This window comes from Manis pentadactyla, chromosome 1 (genome assembly GCF_030020395.1).
Source record: "Manis pentadactyla isolate mManPen7 chromosome 1, mManPen7.hap1, whole genome shotgun sequence".
Lineage (NCBI taxonomy): Eukaryota > Metazoa > Chordata > Mammalia > Pholidota > Manidae > Manis > Manis pentadactyla.
This window is the reverse complement of record NC_080019.1, coordinates 176,074,091-176,096,802: the sequence shown is the minus strand read 5'-3', so window position 1 is coordinate 176,096,802 and position 22,712 is coordinate 176,074,091. Positions and strand designations below refer to the sequence as shown.

Genomic DNA, 22,712 nt, shown 5'->3' with positions numbered 1-22,712 from the left:
TTCAGAAAAAAACAAACACAAAAAACTCACCCCAACCACTACCACCCCTAAAAAGGGAAAAATTAAACCAGAAGCAAAATCCATTACTGTTCCCAAGAACAGAGAGCCTACAGACAAAAGAAAGCCTAACTTTCTGGTAGAAGGTTGGAGAGGAGAGGAGGGTGGGCACAGCATTCAGTTCAAAACCTTGTGTATGAGGAAAAATGCAAATCATCACTTAGTACAATACATGTAACTCTAGCACCTGAAGGAAATGCCCTAGGCCAGTGCTGTCCAATAGAAATACAATGCAAGCTACAAATATGAGCCATATATGCAATCTGAAATGGCCATATAAAAACAATAGGAATGTGAAATTATTTTTAATGGTGTATTTCCTCTCACCAGCATGACATGACTACAGTATTACCTATTCAACACAAAATCAACATAAAAATTATTCATATTTTACATTCTTTATTCCCATACCAAGTCTTCAAAAACTGGTGTTTTATAACATTCCCATTTGGACTAGATAGATTTCAAATACTCAATAGCCACAGGTGGCTCGTGGCCTAGGCAAAGTACTCACAAAATTCTTTTTTCCATGAATAAAATTAATGGCTCCCTGGCACAGAAACTTCTAGTTGTCTCTCGCTGTGCCCAAGAAGCTATATTAGGCACCCTCTACTGTTAGTCCTGGAGACCATGGTATGCAAGGTACCATGAGCCACAAGTGAACAGACTCAAGAGAATATACTTATCTTTGCAATTCTAGCAAGAACAGAATTGTCAGCCTTGGGGAAAAGGCTAAAATTCCCCTAGTGCCAATTCATCTGTCTATCCATCCATCCAATTATTGAGAGCCTACTATGTGCCAGAATTAATTCTACATGCTAATGATCAGCCTCAGGGAACTCATAGTCTTCTAGGGGACACCTTTGGTGTAAATAAAATCCTAAACGAATAGAAGGTGGAATTACACCAATTTCTAAATTCTAAAGACTTTTATATTTGTTTTTTTTAATTATCATTTTTTAGTTACTTTTTTTAAATGCAGGAATAAAGAGAACAAGAAGATCCATATGTAAGTTTTTCTATTGTGGTCCTGGCTGGGAATCTAGCCATAGAGCCAACTGGTAGAAAAGAAAATGAACTGCTCTTCCCAATCTTGTTCCCATTCAGTGTCCAACTCTCTTAAAACAATACCAAAACAAGTTACGAAATATTCAATTATTTCTTCCTCAGTCATTCAGGTGATTAGAAATGAAGTACCTTGGCAAGACAGGAATGGAGAAACTGAATTCCCGATTGTTTATGCTGTGGTTTGCTACATTTGAAATACTAAACCTGCCACCCACACTAGTTCCTCAATTAAAATACCCTTCACCTGGTTTGAACTGCTGTAGCCCATCAGAAGACTTTTTTGGAAATTATTTGGCCTCATTTTAAAATATATTACCTACCACTTACTGCCAAAAAACATCACAGATAAAGGAACCATTGGTGATCCTAGCATAATCCGTTCATTATTGACAGCTGAGAAACTAGCTCAGAAAGACTGTATCAGATAACAGTGTCACAGCACAAGTCTACTTAACTGGAGCAGGGATGAGAATCTACTCTCTTGCATTCCAGGCTTTGCCAAATTGGACATTTTCTTTTTATCATTTAAATGTACTACTCTTTTAAGTATTGGAAATACTCTTTTAAGTATTGTGGTGGGGGAGGGGGAAGGGGCATCTAAGTAAGAAAAAGGCTTTAAGTGTAGATAGAATTAAAGCAGTTTTCCACCAGATACACGGTTCTGGATCACATAGGGCCAGGGTTGTTTATCCATCACCTTACTTTTGGCAAAGCATAATGAGTAATTTTTAGTGCAGTGGGAAGAGGAAAAAAGTTCCTTTTAAAGCCACAATTAACCTCTCATGCTGACTGCTGGAGGTGGGGAAATGGCTCCTTGGTTAGGGAAACATCTTGATAGGTCACTTTAGATAGTGATAAGAGGTTTCAAGGCACTACTTAGAATAGGAATAAAATATAGAATTAAGTTTTTTTCTCTAATACATTTATAAGTATCCAAGGCCCTTGGAAAGAAAGGGGTGATGAAGAGAAGAAAAAAGGAAGCTGAAATTTTAGCAAGATTTGAAGATAGGACTCTAAGTGGGATAAAACATGACAGAAGGGCAGAGACTCTTTAAGAATAAGTATGTATACAATCCACTCACATTCCTTGACTATGCAATACTGAGACAAAAACCCCCTCTCATGTCCTGCACCTTACTGCAACAACTTCAGCGAAGATCTGCTACAGACTTGTATTGGTGACACAGTGGGAGTCACACACTGTGGGAGACACTGTGGTGCAGAGGACAGGTAGAGAAGCCAGGAAGTAGGGAGCCAGAGCAGGAGATAAACCACCAACCCCTTCCGTAATGCATCCCACCACTTGCCCAACCCCTCAAAAAAGAAAGTGATACTGGAAGTATTCCAGGTATTAGATTAAAATGTTCTCTTTAAATCTTAAAGGACAGTGGAAAGATTGGGCCACTCGGGAAATTGACATTTGATTTAGAACAACAGAGCCAACCTCACTCAGAGACAATGAGTTCCTGGCCATCCCTTATTATACACTGTGGATGGTAACAACTCCAGCCATTGTGAGGTCCTATACCTAACATATTAAGGGTATCTTTTCCTATCAATGTTTTCTTTTTAATGGCTATATGACTTCATGGGAAAATAATTTAACTTATTCCTGTTAATGTATGTTTTGTATATCTATGTCTCTATCCTATTTCAAACACTGCCACAATGAATACACTTACTCATACTGTTGTCTTCACCTGTGATGTTTTTCCATAAGTCAAATTCCATACTTACACACACACACACACACACACACACACACACACACACACACACACAATGTTTCAAAGAGAAAGGATGGGTTGATAGCATCGAATACTGAAGAGCAGCCAAAGAGAGTGAGGAATAAAGGGCTGTTCAGTTGGACAATTAGGATTGGAGAAAGCTGTTTCAATGTATTAATAGGACAAAGCCTAGACCCCACATGAAAGATGGAAGAAATATGCAACTAGTTCCATTCCCTTAAGTGATAGACGAATGGATAAAGAAGATAAGATACATATAGGCAATGGACTATTACTCAGCCATAAAAAAGAATGAAATCTTGCCATTTGCAACAACAGGGATGGACCTAGAGGGTATTATGCTAAGTCAGAAAGAGAAAGACAAATACCATATGATCTCACTTACATGTGCAATATCAAAACAAAAAAGCACAAACAAAGCAGAAACAGACTCATAAACACAGAGAACAGACTGGTGGTTGCCATAGGGGAGGAATAGGGAGGATAAAATAAGTGAAAGGGATAAAGAGGTACAAAATTCCAATTACAAAATAAATTAGTTATGGGGATGAAAGTATAGCATAGGGAATATAGTCAATAATATTGCAGTATCTTCGTATGTTGACAGAATTACACTTATCGTGTTGAGCATTTAGTAAAGTATGTAATTGTCAAATCACTATGTTGCACACCTGAAACCAACATAATATTGTATTATCAACTATAGCTCAACTAAAAAAAAAAGTTGAATAGCCCTATATGAGACACACACATAAAAATCATTCTCAATGCAACTTATTGCCAGAAAAAGTTTAGGCTACACATAATTACATCTATTATTTGAAATATGACTAATAAGAGAAAAAAGTCTGAAACATGGGAAGAGCATTCATTTTAATTATGCTCCAAGATGTTACAGAGCTAGAAATTAACAAATTCCAGGCAGTATGGAATAGATATATTGCTAATATTTGACCATTAATACAACACAGATAAATGAAACATCACTTCATACAAGGCTCAGATACTCTAAAAATGCATCTTAACTTTACACACGTACTATAAAATGATAAATACTTAAAAATTACAATGCAAGGGAAAAATATTACAAAAAATACAATTTTTATAGACCCTTGTATGGAAGTTCTTTAAAGTTCTGCCTTATGGAATAATACCGTGCTAGATATCAGAACCAAAAGTAAACTATGTTCCTTGAGGTTACAACGCTCAACAATATACTGGACATACTCTAAAATACCAAGTCTGACAAGAACCAAAAGAGAAATAAAAAGACCTTCAATGATGAGAGAAAAGAGATTAAGAGTAATCAACTGTGATACTTTGATTTCTGCCTCATTTAACAATTTACAACACTGTGGATGGAAGGAAAAAGAAGGGCACCAGTCCCAGCTTTACAGAAAGAATTTCCAAACTCAGGCAATTCTATAAGGCACTGTTGCCAATGCTCTCCATTCTTCAACTCTTTACATGGACTCCTTGTCCCATATCTATTTTTTTTCTAATTTCTTCATAAGTGTTTACTAAGTACACTTTGTTTTTTCTACTAACAGCATTCAAACCCAATAGCATTAAGCCAAACAAAAGAATCTATAAGTTAAGTCAGTACTAAAAACACAAATTTTGGTTTAGATATTAATCATGAGATTTAGGCATATCCATTCCTCTGCTGCACATATTCCTACCTCCCCCTTACCGACTACATCCTTAATTGTGAGGCAATATAAAGTTTTAAGATTTTTTTTCCCCTTATCAATGATCTGCTTGTTGACAAGCTGCTTGGTTGGCAACAGTATAAGGAACTGTTTGGAATGCCTGGTCAGAATAGAACAAAAAAAAAGATGTGGTGAATTTCTGTAACATATTACAGTGGGCTTCTGCAGGCAGGCAGGAAGAATTTGCCCTACAGACCTCCAATACTTACTTCAGCAGGAAGAAAAATGAATCTTAAAGAGGAAAGAAAAAAAAGGTTAGATAAGGGAATAGAGTAAAATATTAATACTGTAGTAATAGCAGGGAAGGGAATGCTTATAGCCAACCAACCTTGTGGGGAAGCTTCTGGCATAAAAATCAAATTTTCTCTCCCATTATTCTTTGAGCAAGATTAATAGTTGCTTTACAATAAGAGGGGCAGAAAGCCACTTAAAACACTTTTCTTCAAAGGTAGGGAATTTCTTTTTGAAATGAGCAGTTGAGAAAGGAGGTAAAGTGATGGGAAGCTCACTCAAAGAGGTCCTCAAACATGCGTTGTCCCATTGCTATGTATGCTTCCTTCTCCTCCGGTGTCATCTGGGCCACCAGCTCTGGCCGTTGGCTCACTTCACTATAGGAGAACGGACGGCCAGCCACCATGACAATGGGGTCATCTGTTACTTCCTCAAACTCATTGTCCTCATCGTCCTCGTCCCGATGATGTGCAGCCACAGCTGCTGGACGGGGTGGGGAGTCATCATCTGATTCGCTGGTCTCACTCTCCGAGTCACTGCCATTGGCAGTGGTCACAGGAGCAGCGGCCCCCACTGAGCCCACTGCGGCAGAGGGGGTCTTCTTCTCATGAATAAGCAGAGCCCGCATGACCTCCTCATTATCATCCAGCCCTACACGGCCCTCCTCACGCTCCTGAAATGCATCTATATCTATGCCACCTGGAAGAAAAAGCCCAGAAAATCAATATTCTCAAATATAAAAGGCATCCCTTTGTAACTAATGAAATATGTAATGTTTTAATATATTTAAATATAGGATAATATTATAACACAAACTTCACTGGTTTCATTTTTTGAGCTACCATCCATAAGATATGCAAAATGTTTCTAACAAACTGGAACTTAGGTGATAGCTGGTTAAGTACATGGGTTTTAAGAGTAATACAGCCTGGGTCTGCATCCTAATTCTTTCACATGCAAACTATACCACCTTGGGCAAGTTATTTGGTCACTAAACTTCAGCACCTTCTTCTATAAACTGGGGTGATAAAACCACCTACCTTCTAGGTATTGAGATAAAAACATATGTAATAATGTCTATGAAGGATCAAGTGTACTAGCTAGCATAATAGGAAATCAAAACATGGCTTCTCACCTTGCTCAGAGTAAAAGCTAAAGGCCTTGAATGACCTATAAAGTCCTACATCATCTGGAGTTCTAAGGTTTGTGAGGATCAAGATGGCAGAATGGGAGGATCACCAGGTCACCTCCTACAGACTCACCAAGGTTGCAACTAAATACAGAACTATAACGAATAATCCTAAAATCTGTTTGGAACCATAAAGGCTCTGAACAACCAAAGCAATTTTGACAAAGAGGAACAAAGCTGGTTACAGTAACACACTCCCAGATTTCAAAGGATACTATAAAGCTATAATAATCAAAACAGTATGGTACTGGCACAAAAACAGACATGTAGCTCAATGGAGCAGAAATACACAGAGAACCCAGAAAAAAACCTATGCTTATGTGGTCAATTAATCTACCAAAGGGGGCAAGAATATACAATAGAAAAAGACAGTTTTGTCAATAAATAGTGCAGGGAAAACTGATAGCTACATGCAAAAGACAGAAACTGGACCAATTTCTTAAACCTTATACAAACATGAACTCAAAACAGACTTAAAATGCAATGTAAAGACTTAAATGTAAGACCTGAAACCATAAAACTTCTAAAGGAAAACATAGGCAGTAAACCCTTGAATATCAGTCTTAGCAACATTTTTTTGGATTCTGCCTCCTCAGACATAGGCAACAAAAAGCAATAATGAACAATTGGGACTACATCAAACTGGAAAGGTTCTGCACAGGAAAAGGAAATCATGAACAAAATGAAAAGGCAACCTACTGAATGGGAGAAGATATTTGTAAATAATATATCCAATAAAAGATTAATATCCAAAATATATAAAGAACTCAGACAACACCAAAAAACCGACTATTCAATTAAAAAGTGGGCAGAGGACCTGAATAGACATTTTTCCAAAGAAGACATAAAGATGGCCAATAGGTACATGAAAAGATGCTCAACTACCAGGGAAATGTAAATCATAACTACAGTGAGATATCACCTCAACACAGTCAGAATGGCCAATATCAACAAGGTAAGAAGTAAGAAGTGTTAGCAAATATGTGGAGAAAAGGGAACCCCTGTACACTGTTGGTGGAATGTAAATTAGTGCAGCCACTATACAAAACAGTATGAAGCTTCCTCCAAAAATTAATAGAAAGAGCTCATGATCCAGCAATTCTACTTCCAGGTATTTATCCAAAAAAAAGGAAAACACTAATTTGAAAAGATATATGCAGCCCTATGTTCATTACAGCATTATTTACAGTAGCCAAGATATGGAAGCAACCTAAATGTTCACTGACAGATAAAGGGATAAAAAGGATATGGTGTATATGTATATACAATGGACTATTACTCAGCCATAAAAAAGAAGGAAATCTTGCCATTTATGACAATATGGATGGACAGAGAGGGTATTATGTAAGTGAAATAAGTCAAAGACAAATACATATGATTTCACTTATATGTGGAATCCAAAAATGAAACAAATAAACAAAACAAGACAGAAAGACTCATAAATACAGACAACAAACTCTTGGTTACCAAAGCGGAGTGGGATGGGAGGATGGGCAAAATAGGTGGAAGGGATTAAGAGATATAGACTTGCAGTTATAAAATAAGTAAGTCACAGGGATGTGAAGCACAACATAGAGAATATGGGCAATACATTGCAGTAACTATGTACAGTGACAGGCAGTAACTACACTTACCATGAGGATCATTTCATAATGTATATAAATGTCAAATCACTATGTTGTACACTTAGAAGTAATATAATAATTGTGTTATCAATTATACTTCAATAAAAATAAATAATAAATAAAGTCCTACATCATCTGGAACCTCTCCTGCCTACCTACTTAACTTTTCTTCCTTCCCCTCGCTCATTTTGCTCCAGCCACAGTGGCTTCCATGGTAGTCCTTGTACACACCACACACACTCCTACCTCAGGGCCTTTGTACTGCCTGATTCCTCTGCCTGGGGTATTTTTCCTCTAGGTATCCACACAGCTAACTCTGTTATATCTTTCATGTCTTTATTCAAATGTTACCTTCTTTTAATTTATCCTCACCCCTCATTTCTAGTGGTATTTTTTTCCCACAGCACTTATTTTCTAATGTATTAACTTATATCTATTGTCTTTGTCGTCTCCTTTCCCAGGACATAGGTTCTCCACAACAAACACTTTTTTTTAATTCAGTGATATATCCTATGCACCCAGAATAGTGTCTTTGACTTTAGGCACTGAATAAATACTTGACAAATGAGTGAATAAATGGCAATCTTATTTTCCTGAAGCAAAGTTTTCTTTGAACTCTTTATCAAAAGGAACCTAGCATTAGGAATGAAGCTTCTCTCACCACAAACCTCATTTCCCTTTGCATACACAGCTTGCCTGATATACTACTATAGATGAAAATTTTAAGAAAAACTTTTGTATTCTGAAAATACCACCAAACATATTTACATTTAAAAATAAAAAGGATTAAAGGTATTGTTTGGAACCTAACTCCTTGATTCAAATCCTGACTCAACACTTATTAGCTGTATGATTTTGACCAAGTTACTTCATCTCTCTCTGCTTAAATTTTCTGAAGTACAAAAAGGGAAAAACATAATATATCTATCTCACTGGATTACTGTAGGGATTAAGTGAATATCTGTAAAGTGGAACTTTAAATTAGTGTTATTTATCATCAGGCCTGGCACTTAGATTAGTGTTATCTATTATCGTCATCTGGAGAAGGTGCAGAAATTACCAATCCTGGCCAAGGATGAAGTGACAGCATCTTCTCATTAACACATTAGAATGGACCTGCTGTAAACCTGGACATTGTAGAAAGCCTATTAGAATTCCTGAGATGAGACAATGGGCAGGTAAGAGAAAAAGGAAAACATGAACTGAGTTAAAAGTTTAGGTCAGAAAAAAACAGGTTTTTGATAACAAGGATGTAAAAATGAGAATTAAAATCAAACTTAATTACTTTAAAGCATTGCCATGGCTATCTTCCCTGGCTTCTAAAATCAGTGCTTCTAAAAAAAAAAAAGAATTTTCCAAATAGCTTAATATTACTAATATAGTATTTTGATTAATGTTTAAAGTAAATATTAAATTAGGAGAAAAGAAATTTGGTTTTATAAATTAAATGAAGTCATATCTAAAAGATTTCTGACAAGGGTCTTGAGGGGCTTGGGAAGAAAAGGAATTGTTCAGTTATAGATGAAGACAGGAAACAAAAAGTCAGGCTAAATGAGCAAATCTCTGAGTGGTAAAGTAGAAACACTAGTGTTAGGAATAGGCTTATTTAATAGAGTTATAAATTACAAAGATGTTTACTGGGAAATTGTCAGATTCACTGATGATGCTAAGCAATTCTGGGTGCTTAAAGGCCAAGCTGACAGCAAAAAATATAGGAAGAACTGAAGGTTGTATAAGGGCAGAAAAATAGCAGATCTATTTCTATATTGGCAAGTGTAAGAAAATCTGCCTTTAGAAAAATAATCTAAAAAAAAATCTAAAAAAAGTCTATCAGATACAGGGCATGAGAGAGTCTTAAAAGCTCTCTGCACATGTTTCTGGAGTTGTTGGTCTTAATATGCTTCCAAGCCTGAAGCAACAAACCGAACATCAGATAAAAAACAGAAAGATATTGGAAATAAAACTCAAATCATTAACGACGAATCCATGCATGAACAACATGTATTGTTCTGGCCACTAGGTCTCAAGTAAAATATATTACAACTGGAGATGGTCCAGAAAAAGACAATTAAAATAAAACAAAAATGGTAAGTGGAGGTGGCTTAGGGGATGATGACTAACTTGTAAGGAAAGAAGAATCAAAAGGAATCCAAACATTCAGTGTAGTAGTGAGGACATGACTGATGTGTATAAAATTCTGAAAGATATTAAAATGACTATAAGTCTGAGGAAAATTAAGTGTAGGACAATTAAGACTCACTTTACACATTCACTGGATAAAGCTTATTCCACTATCATAAAGCCTAATGAAGACAAATTTAGACATGATAGTATACTCTCCTATTTTCTACATAAGGATTTACAGAACTGAACTGGGTAGACTAGAGGGCTATTTAAGGCACTTGGGATTCAAATTCAATTATTCTAGGAATTGTAAACACTGAATGCTAAGCTTAATAGCCTAACTGTATATAATATTGGTTAACAATAGTTCTATTTTATTCAATTATGTTTCTAAGTCAAAGAAAAGAAGGTTCAGTTACTTTAAGAAAGGAAAGAAGTCAGTTGGGGAAAAGACTCCTTAATTGCTTAAATTAAATTGCTGACAGCCTAACTACTATATAATCTAAAACAACTTGAGTCAAGATAACATCACAGACAAGTTAATCAGTGGGAAGGAGGGACAGTGAAGTATGGTTGCCAAGGAAAACATTTTTCTGATTGTAATTAAAACACTAAAGTGAATTACACTAGAGGTATTACCTGTTTTACCATCACCACTCAACTCCATACTACTTTTACGATTCTTTGCATATACAGTAAAGAAATGCTCATTTTAAAGGGAAAAGAGGTCAGGAGAAAGGCCAGAAACAAGTGGTTTTCACTTATTGATAATTCTTTTGCATTAAGAACCATACTCAGGTGATATGTTAGCAATGATACATAACCTGGGGATTGGGGCATGTAGATTCTAATACTGATGAAATCTAACCAGAGATAGAGACTCCCCTTCATTTCTGGTTCCCAGGTTCTGAGTAATCTTTGTCCAGGCTTAGCCTCCCATTCTCTATATACTCAACCCAAGTCCAATCATCACCGCCAAGTCTTTGAATTCAATAACTTAGGCCACAAATCAAAATGTAAAATCTTGCAGTTCTCAAACTTCTGAATCAGATTAACCCTTCAGAGCTCAAAGAGATTTCTAAAAATTTCCAGTATATAGTTCCATTAACCTTCTTGGATGATGAGAGAACCCTTGATCCTTTACTCAGGTGATATCTTTTTATATATTTCAGGTAGCACAAACTTCTCGGTATTTATGAGAAAGCAACAGAACAAGTTTGGACTAGTGCATAGTTATGGCTCCCAATTCAGAGAAAGGAAAATGCATGTAAATTAGGACAACAGAAGAATAAAAAAGAGGTGATTGTGGCCACTTTGAATACAATAGCACTTGACAAAGAAACTAAGATAAAGAGATGGTAATTTCTCAAATCTAAAAATGGACATTTAAAAAGCTGTCTATTTGTTAGTTCAACTAAGTTGAAGGTAATGCAGGTACACTGGTTGGTTTTAATGCTTCTTGCTTGATTTCTTACTTCCTGCTTTAATAGAATTTCTTTGTAAAACAGATATAGCGGATTACCAATAAAACTAAGAATTACCCAGGCAATTTCCCACTAAGTTCCTTCTGTATTGAACCCAAGACATATTATTTTCCTGACTTCTACTCTTACCTTCTTTCATCTCTTCAGAACTAAATGCTCCTTGGACAGTGCTCTCTCTCAGCCAAATGGGTCTCTCTTTGGCAGATTTCCCATCCAGTGAGGCTCGATGAAGGTCTTCTTGGTCATCCATGTTAATCACAACATTCTGAGTGTATAAGTCCTCATAGGAGGGGCCTTTGGTGGCCCATGCTTCCCGGTGGTGCCCACCTGTCAGGCCAGCAGCCCCAGCAGCAGCTGCTGCATGGTCTTTGCTATATAAAAAGGTTAGAAGACAAAGTAAAATCTTGGTGTTGGAAAAGAAGTACAGCTGGGGAGGTGGTTACTTTAGTATTAAATGCTATTTAACATTCATGTACGCAGGCATTAATTCTGAGCAACCTGATACCTCAAAGTAAAAGAGGCATGAGTTAGAAGAACATATCATATTTATATTTAAGTTTCTCAAAAACTGGATTGTCTGATATATAAAAATGATTGCGATTTTATAGTTTAAGATGTTTTAATAAATCTAATTGGGAGAGGGGATACTGTTTATGGTGACATAATCCACTTAAAGACTAGTCTGGCAAAAAAATCTCTTTCAGTCACTTTTTTCAAGAGTATTTTTTTAAAAACAAAACAAAAAACCCAAAACAAACAAAAGACATGTTATATTTTAAAAACACTCTCTCACCTCAACCCAGAATAATTCAAAGTGTTTCTGCATGGTTTTCTCTTTCTTTTGTGTGCTAAAATTCTATAAAAGTATTCTATCTACAAAGCCAGACCTTAACTTAGAATTCATGTTTTCCTGTTACTCAGCAGATAAGCCATGTCCGTATGCACAGACCAGCCTCCTTCCTGTAGAGCTGTATCTTTCTATCTCTACACCTCTGCTGACTCCTCTACCCATCCAACCATTTCTACCGTGAAGTTAAGTACCATGATCATTTCTCTATTTTGTTTTACTTTCGACCTGGACTACCCACGATCTCCTAAGCCTCTTTCAGGCCTGATCATTCCTTATCTTTTGCTAGTTATGTTTCCTCATCTCTATGAGTTAACTTTTCAGTCTTTCTGCAGCTCCATTTTATCTGCTTGTTTCATTTTCAATCTGCTCCACATTCTTTTGAATATACCTGATTCTCCAGGCCTAAGCTCATGCCTTGTCTATCTCTGCCTGCTACTGATGCTTTCCCCGCACCTTCTGTGCACAACTCTCTCTCTCTCTCTCTGTTCACATAGTTTGTTTTATCCCATAAGCTATCTTTATGTTTCATGAACTATCTACTCACTGAGTGCCTGCTCTGTATCTTTCTCAATACCTTTTGCTGAATTTGTTTCACTATCTACTGACTGACTCTCTGGGCCCCACATTTCTCCTTTACTTCTCTTCCTTTTTTTTTCTAAATCTTTTCCATGGATCCTGGACTGTCTCCTGTGTGGAACCCTGCCTCATTTTGAGCTTAACCTAAACTTCTTCATGTATCTTTATGTTCTGTTACACTTCTCTCTCAGAATCCATTCACTGTTTTTCTTTCTCTTTGGTCCTACTTCATTACTGCTTACTCCACTATTTTTCATTTTTTCCTGGGCTCACTTACATCCACTTGAGTTTTCTGTCTCAAACTCAGCTGACGTTTCTCTGAGGTATATCTGAGAATATGTAACTGATTGGCCCATCTCTCCCTGAGAACACTGTTTCTGATCATCCTCTGGTGGTAATCTTGGACTTGGCCCATCCCTCTTGTTCTGCCTCCTGATCTAAAAGGTTTGTCTCAATTTAATCCATACCTGTCCCTAGTCATTCTCTTCTCTCTCCTGCCTGATCCTGATCCACATTGTCTTCTTTTAAAAGGCTGTGTTGCTGCCTTCTCTATAATCTGAGTCTGCTAGAAGCTGGCTTTTTAAATTTTGTTCTCCCTCAAACATTCACTTTTCTTTCTCTCCTCCTCTGTCTGGCCTGACCTGACCTGTACTATTAGGCTTCTGTGCTCACTCTACATTCTTAGCCCCTCCTCTCTCATCCAGTTGTCTCCTTGACTTCTTTTAATGTCTCGTCTGTCCTCAGCTAATGTCCTTATCATGTCATGATGAGCCTGCTCTATCTGCCCCCAAATGTGTCTACCTGGGCTAGCCATATGCCTTTGCCTTTCTCCATCCACTTAGCATTTCTCTAGCTCTGAACTGGCCAGCTACAACTCTGTCCTTATGTTTCTCCTTCATCCAGGCCCATAAATGATCCAGTCACTCTTTCTAAAGCTACTGTTTCTCCCTATGCATAATCTTGAACACATAGTTTTCATCTATGCTCTTTAGCATTAACTCTGAAGACTATCTTCTGAAGGTCAGCAAATATTCAGTGCTTTGAGAAGAACAAGACAGAAGGAAAAAAGAACAGGACAATCAAGATTAGTGTTAGCCATGGTGTGGGCAATCACGGGGAAAACAGTGTAGCACAGAGAAGGCAAATAGTGAATCTGTGGCATCTTACTACACTGATGGACAGTGACTGCACTGGGGTATAGGTGGGGACTTGATAATATGGGTAAATGAAGTAACCACATTGTTTTTTCATGTGAAACCTTCATAAGAGTGTATATCAATAATACCTGGAAGAAAAAAGATTAATGTTAGCATGAGACTACTTTTAAAATGTCTTTTTTGTCTTCAGTACTCCATCATAGAAACTCAACATTGGTTTTATTACAGTTTGAGGCAGAAGAAATTTTACAAATTTTAAAATTTGGAAGAATCTTTTTTTAAAGATATTTTTAACCATGGAGAGTTGACTACACAGATTTCTACCTTCACCACAGACACAAACAAATTGAAATCATCAGCAAATGTGACACTAATGAAAATCCAGATGACAGAGACGTAGATCATTCCTTTTGCATACTGAAACATTTCAATTTCTTCTATTGAGAGAATATACACATTTTACTTAAAAATGACAAAAGTGACAATTTAGTTTTGAATCATCTTATTTAAGAAGTTTTAGAACCAAACTAACAATGATGCTACTTATTAAAAAAAAAAAAACAATGAATTACTATTGTCTATGAGCTTCCACACAACTCTACCAATGTTTCCTTTCTTACTCTTGGGGCAAGATGGCTATTAAAGACCCGTCACACTCTGAAACATATCCTATGACACAGAAAGGCTAAATCAATACCACTTCCAGGGTATTGTATCCAGGCAGTGGAGCTTGTCAAATGCTTGGTGAGGCCACATGAGCCCAGGTCACACCTTGTAACCTAACTCCAGGACTTTCTCCTGACCAGGTGGAAGCAGTTCTACTTCACTCTGGCTGGCAGCTCCAAGTACCCCATTCTCTCTCTCTTGCTTGCCTCCATTTCCCCCTTTCTTCACTAGCAACCAGGCTATTGGACAGCCTCTTTCCTAATCAGTTTATTTCCTGATTCTTCTTCATCCTTGGAGTCACCATCATTCCTAATGATAAGTGAGGTGATTTGGTACAGTGAGCTGCTGTTGGGCCCCTGGCATCGCTGTATGAGTCCTGTCTTTGAAATGGAGTGAGGGCTATCCAACTAAAGATCCTGGGATGGGAGGTGGACTGTAGTAGGTAGGGAACAGTAGGGGCAGGATGCCAGAGGTGGTGGTGAATGAATGCTATTACAGTGGGGAAGCATCTTGATAAACAGGAAAATAATTATAGTTAGAAGAAGAAACACAAAAAGAATTCATAGAGAGCACTGTTCTGTGTGGAAAGCAATCAGAGAGAATGCTGACACATACCTCAACAAGAAATAACCCATAGGCTTAGAAAATTATTTATTTTTATAAAAGCAATTTCCCTCATAGTCTTCTATGTTGGAGTTACAGTATTACTTAAGTCAACAGAAAAAGATTCAAAAACCAAATTCTTTACAAGGAACCAAATGACCAATAACAAAAATGTAAGGTTATCTGTGATGTGGATGATATTGGCTGCCTACCAATTGTGGCTTCTCTTTTCCTTACTGATTTTACTCAAATACTGATGGCTATTTGCTCCAAAGAACTCTAGGACCTTCCCCAGACGTAGGAGGTCAACCATAACCAGTCTAAGCACCAATCATGTGATCTCACTTCCTTTGTCAGATGCTGGTTAAGAAATAAGTGTGTAAAGCAATTCTGGCTAGTGAGACATTGGAGGATAGAGAATGATGAAGGCTGACCTCTGGGGAAGGCTTCTTCAGTCTTAAAATAGGACACAAAGAAGGAATGGTCCCTTCTTCTGCATTTGGACATTTTCATCTACATATGGTACCTAGAAACACATGGCCATCTTAGGCTTGCTCTCCTCATGGTCCCAAAAGGACAACTAACAGGCGAAATTCAGTGGAGTATAATCATGGAACAAATCTGATCCTTGAGGATGTAGTAGAGCTGTGAAATTAATTCTGAACTGTACTACCTCAGGACTTTTGGTCATGCTAGACAAGTTTTACTTACTGGTCAAGTTACCTGTAGTTGGGTTTTCTGTTATCAGGGGTAAAGGCATTCTAACTTCTAACATTCTAACATTCTAACCCATGGTGCTAGGCTAGAAATTTCATAATAGCTTGTGTAGATAAAAAACTTTCTGTACAACTGGGTTGTTTTTAACCACCTAAAAGAAACAATTTGGTCAGAACTGCCAGGACTGGCAGGCATTTCTGCAACATCAGTACCAGAGTGTGTAAAATACTAAGAGTGCTAAAAACTAGTTACAACTTGGACTATTGGGTTCTATGAAGGGTATAAACTCTAAGCCCTCAGCTTCACTCTAGGAAAGAGAAAGAAAAGGGGTAGAGTAGGAAAACTCTCTGACCTCAATCTCATTGATGCTTTTCAAAAAAGAACATAAACTACTTTTTAGGGTCTGGCAAAACTAATGCTACCTCTGCAATTCAAACATCAGGGTACACTGATAAGAATAGGAACCATAGTAAAAAGCATTAACCCACAGGTCATATCTACAATACTTCACTTCCAAGGGAGCTGCACTGACAACTAAGGAGGACAAGAAATGTGTGTTAAATGCTTCAAAAACAAAAAAGTGAATGCTGTATTCCTTAAAGAACTTCAGCCTTCAGAACTTGACTAGGAAAGTTCAAATAATCCCAAGAGGGACAACAAATTTAGGATTAGCTAACAATTGGCTAAATTGCAGCAGGCCAAAGCAGAGTGAACACTTGTAGTCAAACCTAACAATTTAAAGATTTTTGCCCAAGGCCCACACTGTTCTGTATTCAGTACAAATTTCATCACAGACACAAGTTAATCAGACAAGTACCGGCAGAGCTGAGAACCTGTGTAAGTCTTTAGTCTCCTGGTAAATGACTTACCACTCCTGTTTTCCAAAAGACAGGTAGTTTCAACAAGGGAGAATTTAAATGTGTTCCTGCTAAGAGCACAGGGCCTATACTCACCTCTGTTTCAGAGCTGGTATTTCTGTGGGCTCTGGCTCAAGTATTTCATAGGCCAAGTTCACATCCTCTGTCTCCCGAAGCAAAGCATAAATGGGCTCAATTTGTTCATTAAATCTTGCCAAAAGTGTGCGTGCATCTTTTTTGGGCATTGCTGATTCATCTTCTTCTACTTCTGTATGGCAAAAAGTACAGCGAAAAGTTCCTACAGAGAAAACAAAAGTGTCAGGTAAGGGAAGAGAAATTCTCAAGACTAATCGTTGGCTAACAGTTTATATCTCCACTTCTCCTCTAACATGTTATTATTAAAACTTTTATATATACAGAAAAGATGAATTTTACAGTGAACATCTAGCCACATGCCCACTGCTGAGATTCTACAATCAATATTTTGCAATATTTATCACATATTAATCTATCACTTTTATTATATTTCAAAGCATTTTTACTCCTAAGTACAGCATACAGTTTTTAGCAGTTTTTAATCACATTTCTAACATATTCATACTTATTTTAATTTAAAACCAAATTCTTGACAGCTTACCAGTGAAATCTGTACCCTTTCCCAAGAGCCTTCTTTTGCACATTACATATTTAGGTCTGTGTTATGGAGAAAGCCAAAGAAACACTTGAAACCAAGTCTCCAGGCCATCTGTACATTGTCACAAGGGTATTTTATTTCTTTAAACTTATTAACCACTTATATCTTAAACAAATTTAACCAATCCATTTCCAAAACTAAAATTCAAGAAGCCTTACTTCTATATCCCTCACATTCAACTTACAACTAAATTGTAGTTAATTCCTTAGAAACATCTCAGATATTTCACTTCTACTGTCATCTCTTCTGATCTAGGACCCCATTACTCAGGCTGAAACAACTTTCTCAATCTGGTCTCTGAACCTGTAGGTTCTCCCTCTCCAGTTCCAAGACTCCTAATGACACCATTTTTTCATCTCATCCCCTTGTTCTAAAGTCTACTTAGTAGCTGAATTTCTAAAGTCCATGGAATGAAATCTAAATTTCTCATCATAATATTTAAGACCATGTAAAATTTGGTCCAAAAACATCAAAACCCAACCATAGCCCTTCATCTGTCAAGTAAATTCAAACATTTGAGAGACAATATACTAGACATCAATATATACTTTATTTGTTTAGGACTTTCTTTCTAAAATACTTTCATGCACACTTTTTGATCCTTATACCAATCCCATAGAGTAGCATCAGAACTGAGGCTCTGTGATTTGTCCAAAGTCACAAAGCCAGCAATTTAGACTTAATGCAATCTCTATCAAAATGCCAACATCATTTTTCAATAAAATACAACAAATAATTCTAAAATTCGTATGGAACCATAAAAGCCCCCAAAAAGCCAAAGTCATCCTGAGAAAGAAGAAAAAAGCTGGGGGTATTACACACCCTGACTTCAAGCTGTACTACAAAGCTACAGTAATCAAAACAGTATGGTACTGGCACAAGAACAGACCCATAGATCAATGGAACAGAATAGAGAGCCTAGATATAAACCCACACATACATGTTTAATTAATATACAATAAAGGAACCATGAATGTACAATGGGGAAAAGAGAGTTTCTTCAGTAACTGGTAATGGGAAAACTGGACAGCTGCATACAAGAGAATGAAACTGGATTACTGTCTAACTCCATACATAGAAGTAAACTCAAAATCGATCAAAGACCTGAATGTAAGGCATGAAACCATAAAACTCTTAGAAGAAAACACAGGCAAAAATCTCTTGAACATAAGCATGAGCAATTTTTTCCTGGATATATCTCCTCAGGCAATGGAAACAAAACAAAAAATGAACAAGTGGGACTATGTCAAACTAAAAAGCTTCTGTAACAGCAAAGGACACCATCAGCAGAACAAAAAAGCAATCTACAGTATGGGAGAGTATATTTATAAATGATTCATCTGATAAGGGGTTAACATCCAAAATATATAAAGAACTCATCTGCCTCAACACCAAAAAAACAAATAACCCAGTTTAAAAAATGGGCAGGGGACCTGAACAGACATTTCTCCAAAGAAGAAATACAGATGACAAACAGGCACATGAAAAGATGTTCCACATCACTAATCATCAGGGCAAATCAAAACCACAATGAGATATCACCTCACACTAGTTAGAATGGTCACTAATCAAAAGGCTAGAAATAACAAGTGTTGGCGAGGATGTGGAGAAATGTGAACCCTCCTACGTGGTTGGTGGGAATATAAATCGGTACAGCCACTGTGGAAAGGAGTATGGAGGTTCCTCAAAATTAACTAAATATAGAAATACCATTCAACCCAGTAATTCCACTTCTAGGAATTTACCTGAAGAAAATCAAAGTCACATAACCAATAAAAGTAATGACAACAGCTTATTCTGTTACTTACTGAGTACCAAGAATCACCAAGCCTCTGAGGATGGGATCATTCTGGCCCATTTAAATCTGTAAAACTCACAGATTTTACAGATTTAAAAAATACAGATGCTCCAAGGGGTAAGTAACTTGCTGAAGATCATGTAACTACTAATTCTGGGGAGGGGGCAGGATTAAAAAACAAACTTGTTGAAACTCAAACTCTTAAACATGACTTAATAGTCTACACCACTAGCCCCACTGAGATCCACAGTTTGGTTCTTTCCCCAGTGCCAGGGATGTGCACCCTTCCTTCCTAACCCAATTTACTGGAGGGATTAAAAGAGATCATCCAAGTACTTAATGCCTGACACAGCAAATACATAAACATTTAGCTATAAGAAGCTCCATATGTGACCGATACATAACCATACCCCATAACCCCTCTTCCCCCAAGTAAGGAATAAACAAACTAGACATCTCTGCCTTAATATAACCTAGATCCTATTGATATATTATAAGTAGAATAAGTTTCTTTACTGCTTCTCACACATGAACAGTCAAAACCATGAAAATTCTTTGTTCACAAAACCCTGTCTAAAACACTCTTCATCCATCCTCCTGTCCAAATGGTACCTAAACTTGTACATCTCTTCCAGATAAGTGAGAAAGAGAGAGAAAAGCAGCCCTTCATAGCTAGGCTGTGATGTTTTTCTGCCAAACCAAATCTCACAGATCACCAACATCAGACAAAGTTCTCTGTGATGATGATGGAAGAGAGGTAAAACCAAGTCTGTCTGACTGAGCCTGAGCCTGAGAACAGACAAAAGCAAGGTCTCTATACAGCCACAAAAATATCTCAGCTACCACAAGTAACTGCAGCTTCTTTACCAATTACAGTTTTAGTCTCACCCAGTGCTTCTTACCTCCTAGATAAGATTTATTAAGATACCCAATCATCAGGGAAATGCAAATTAAAACCACAATGAGATATCACTTCACACGAGTTAGGATGGCTAACATAGAAAAGAATAGGAACAACAAATGCTGGCAAGGATGTGGAGAAAGGGGAACCCTCCTACACTGCTAGTGAGAATGTAAACTAGTTTAACCATTGTGGAAAGCAATATGGAGGTTCCTCAAAAAACTAAAAATAGAAATACCATTTGACCCAGGAATTCCATTCCTAGGAAGTTACCCTAAGAATGCAGTTTCCTAGTCTCAAAAAGACATATGCACCCCTATGTTTATCGCAGCACTATTTACAATAGCCAAGAAATGGAAGCAACCTAAGTGTCCGTCAGTAGATGAATGGATAAAGAAGAGGTGGTACATATACACAATGGAGTATTATTCAGCTATAAGAAGAAAACAAATCCTACCATTTGCAACAACATGGATGGAGGTAGAGAGTCTTATGCTTAGTGAAATAAGCCAGGCAGAGAAAGACAAGTACCAAATGATTTCACTCATCTGTGGAGCATAAGAACAAAGAAAAAACTGAAGGAACAAAGCAGCAGCAGACTCACAGAACCCAAGAATGGACTAACAGTTACCAAAGGGAAAGGGACTGGGGGGGTTGGGTGGGAAGGGAGGGAGAAGGGAAATAAGGGGCATTACGATTAGCACACATAATGTAGCAGGGGGGCACGGGGAAGGCAGTAAGTATAGTATGGAGAAGACAAGTAGTGATTCTATAGCATTTTACTATGCTGATGGACAGTGACTGTAATGGGGTATGTGGTGGGACTTGATAATGGGGAAAATCTAGTAACCACAATGTTGCTCATATAATTGTATATTAACGATAACAAAATAAAAAAAAAAGATACTCACCAAAATAAAAAAAAAAGATACCCAATCATAGAACTACCCCTCATTTCCTGATAGCACTCAATCCAAAGCAAACCCCCACCAGTTTTCTGAGTCCTTCCCAAAATTACCCAGTAAAGCCCAATCGCTACATCTGTCCAGCACAGTCTTAATGAGACAATCCAAGGTTCCTCACGGTGTGTGGCTTCCCTTGCTGCAGGAAGCAATCAACCCAACCATGTTTTTAACCTATGGATGTGTTCCTGATGGTCTTTGACTAATGGGCATCGATATAAAGAGTCTAGCTTACCAACTGGACAAGGATACTTTTTACCAAAGTATATAGAGAACAAGCTTTTTTTCCTTGTGGGGAAAATATAAAGTTGCTTCAGTTATCTGAGTCCATGTTGCCCACTGGCCACCAAAATGGGTATGTCAGAAGCCAACGTATTACAAGTGCTTAGAGCTCAAGAGTGAGATTTAGACTAGAAATTTTGATAGTGGAATCAACAACATACAGATGGTAAGTGAAGTCATAAAGTTGCTCAGAGTAGCCAAAGGGATTAGGAAAATGAGAAACACAGGTGGTAGTCAAGGTATAAACCCAAAGAAAAAGGAATCCTTGAGACAGAAATGGTACAATCAGAGGAATAGGATAGAATTTCAAGAAAGAGATGGTGCACTGTTAATTTTTTCAAAGTCAACAAAATTTGAAGACCAACTTTTATATTTAGTAACAAGGGTAGTTAGTGACTTTGGCTACAGATTAGTAGTTGGTATGCTATTTTAGATTATTCTCTAAGTGTGCCGGGCTGCCTCAGAAATATAAATAATATACAGAAATATAAAATATATAATCCATATGGAAATTTAAAAAATCATATGAAGTAAGGTCTAAATCAGCTCTCGAATATCTGCTGATAAAAAGACCCATAAAGATGTGGGACCTATGTTGACTGTTGAAAGATGGGTACTTAGAGAGACTCTCAATGAGAACTAGAGAATATTACAGAAAAGTTATCTAATTCAATAGTTTTCAAAATTGCTTTTAAAGGAAGAAACCCCATTCCCCATGTGAAGAAGTACCTAATACATAAATATAAAAGCCAGTGCTCTGGTTGAAAGACAGCTATGACAAAGGACAACACTATTATCCTCTTAATATGTCCTCAAAGTATTATAAACAGCTTCCTCAATGTCTTGCACCAGGTACAATTTGCAATAGAACCTTTCTACTTGCTGTTCCCTCCACCCTGAATGCTTCCCCTCCAGAGAGTCAAACAGTTAATCTCCCGACTTACTTTAGTTCTTTACTCAAGTCACCTTATTAATACTTATAAATAGTAACCTGCCTTAGTAATTGGGTTGAGATGGTCTTCTAATAATCTAGATCTTAACTTAGCGTTCATGTAAAAATCACTAGTGGAATTTTTAATTAATTACATAGGCCCTGCCCAAGAGATGCTGATTAAACAGTTCTGGAGTTGGGCCCAGGAATATAAATTTTAAAAGTTCCACAAGGAATTAATTCTAATGCATACTTCTGATGGAAAGTTGCTGTTAAGTAATCAATATGATAAATATCCTAACTCTTCTTGTTCACTGGATCATACCGCACTTAGTGTGCACAGAATATACTATTTGAGCATGAAAGAAGAAACTGGAATTGAAATGCAGAGCTCTGTACTATTTTTACCTTCCCACACGTAAGACCAAGAAGGCAAAAATCGGGAACAGGAAATCTTAGCCACATAAAAGAGAACATGCA

At 37.2% G+C, this 22,712-nt stretch overlaps 1 protein-coding gene across 3 annotated transcripts in view; it reads right to left on the bottom strand.

Moving 5' to 3' along the window:
• Window positions 1-3,728: 3,728 nt before the first annotated feature.
• The window catches only part of GTF2E1 (general transcription factor IIE subunit 1), a 33,767-nt gene continuing 14,783 nt past the window's right edge, over window positions 3,729-22,712 (bottom strand). For all 3 annotated transcript variants that reach the window (XM_036883426.2, XM_036883427.2, XM_057503053.1), the window contains 3 exons: window positions 16,761-16,962; window positions 11,368-11,609; window positions 3,729-5,515 (listed from right to left, as the gene is read on the bottom strand). In XM_036883426.2, the coding sequence (XP_036739321.1) occupies window positions 5,091-5,515; window positions 11,368-11,609; window positions 16,761-16,962 (869 nt within the window). In that variant the 3' untranslated portion in view covers window positions 3,729-5,090. The remainder of the gene's footprint in view (window positions 5,516-11,367; window positions 11,610-16,760; window positions 16,963-22,712) is intronic.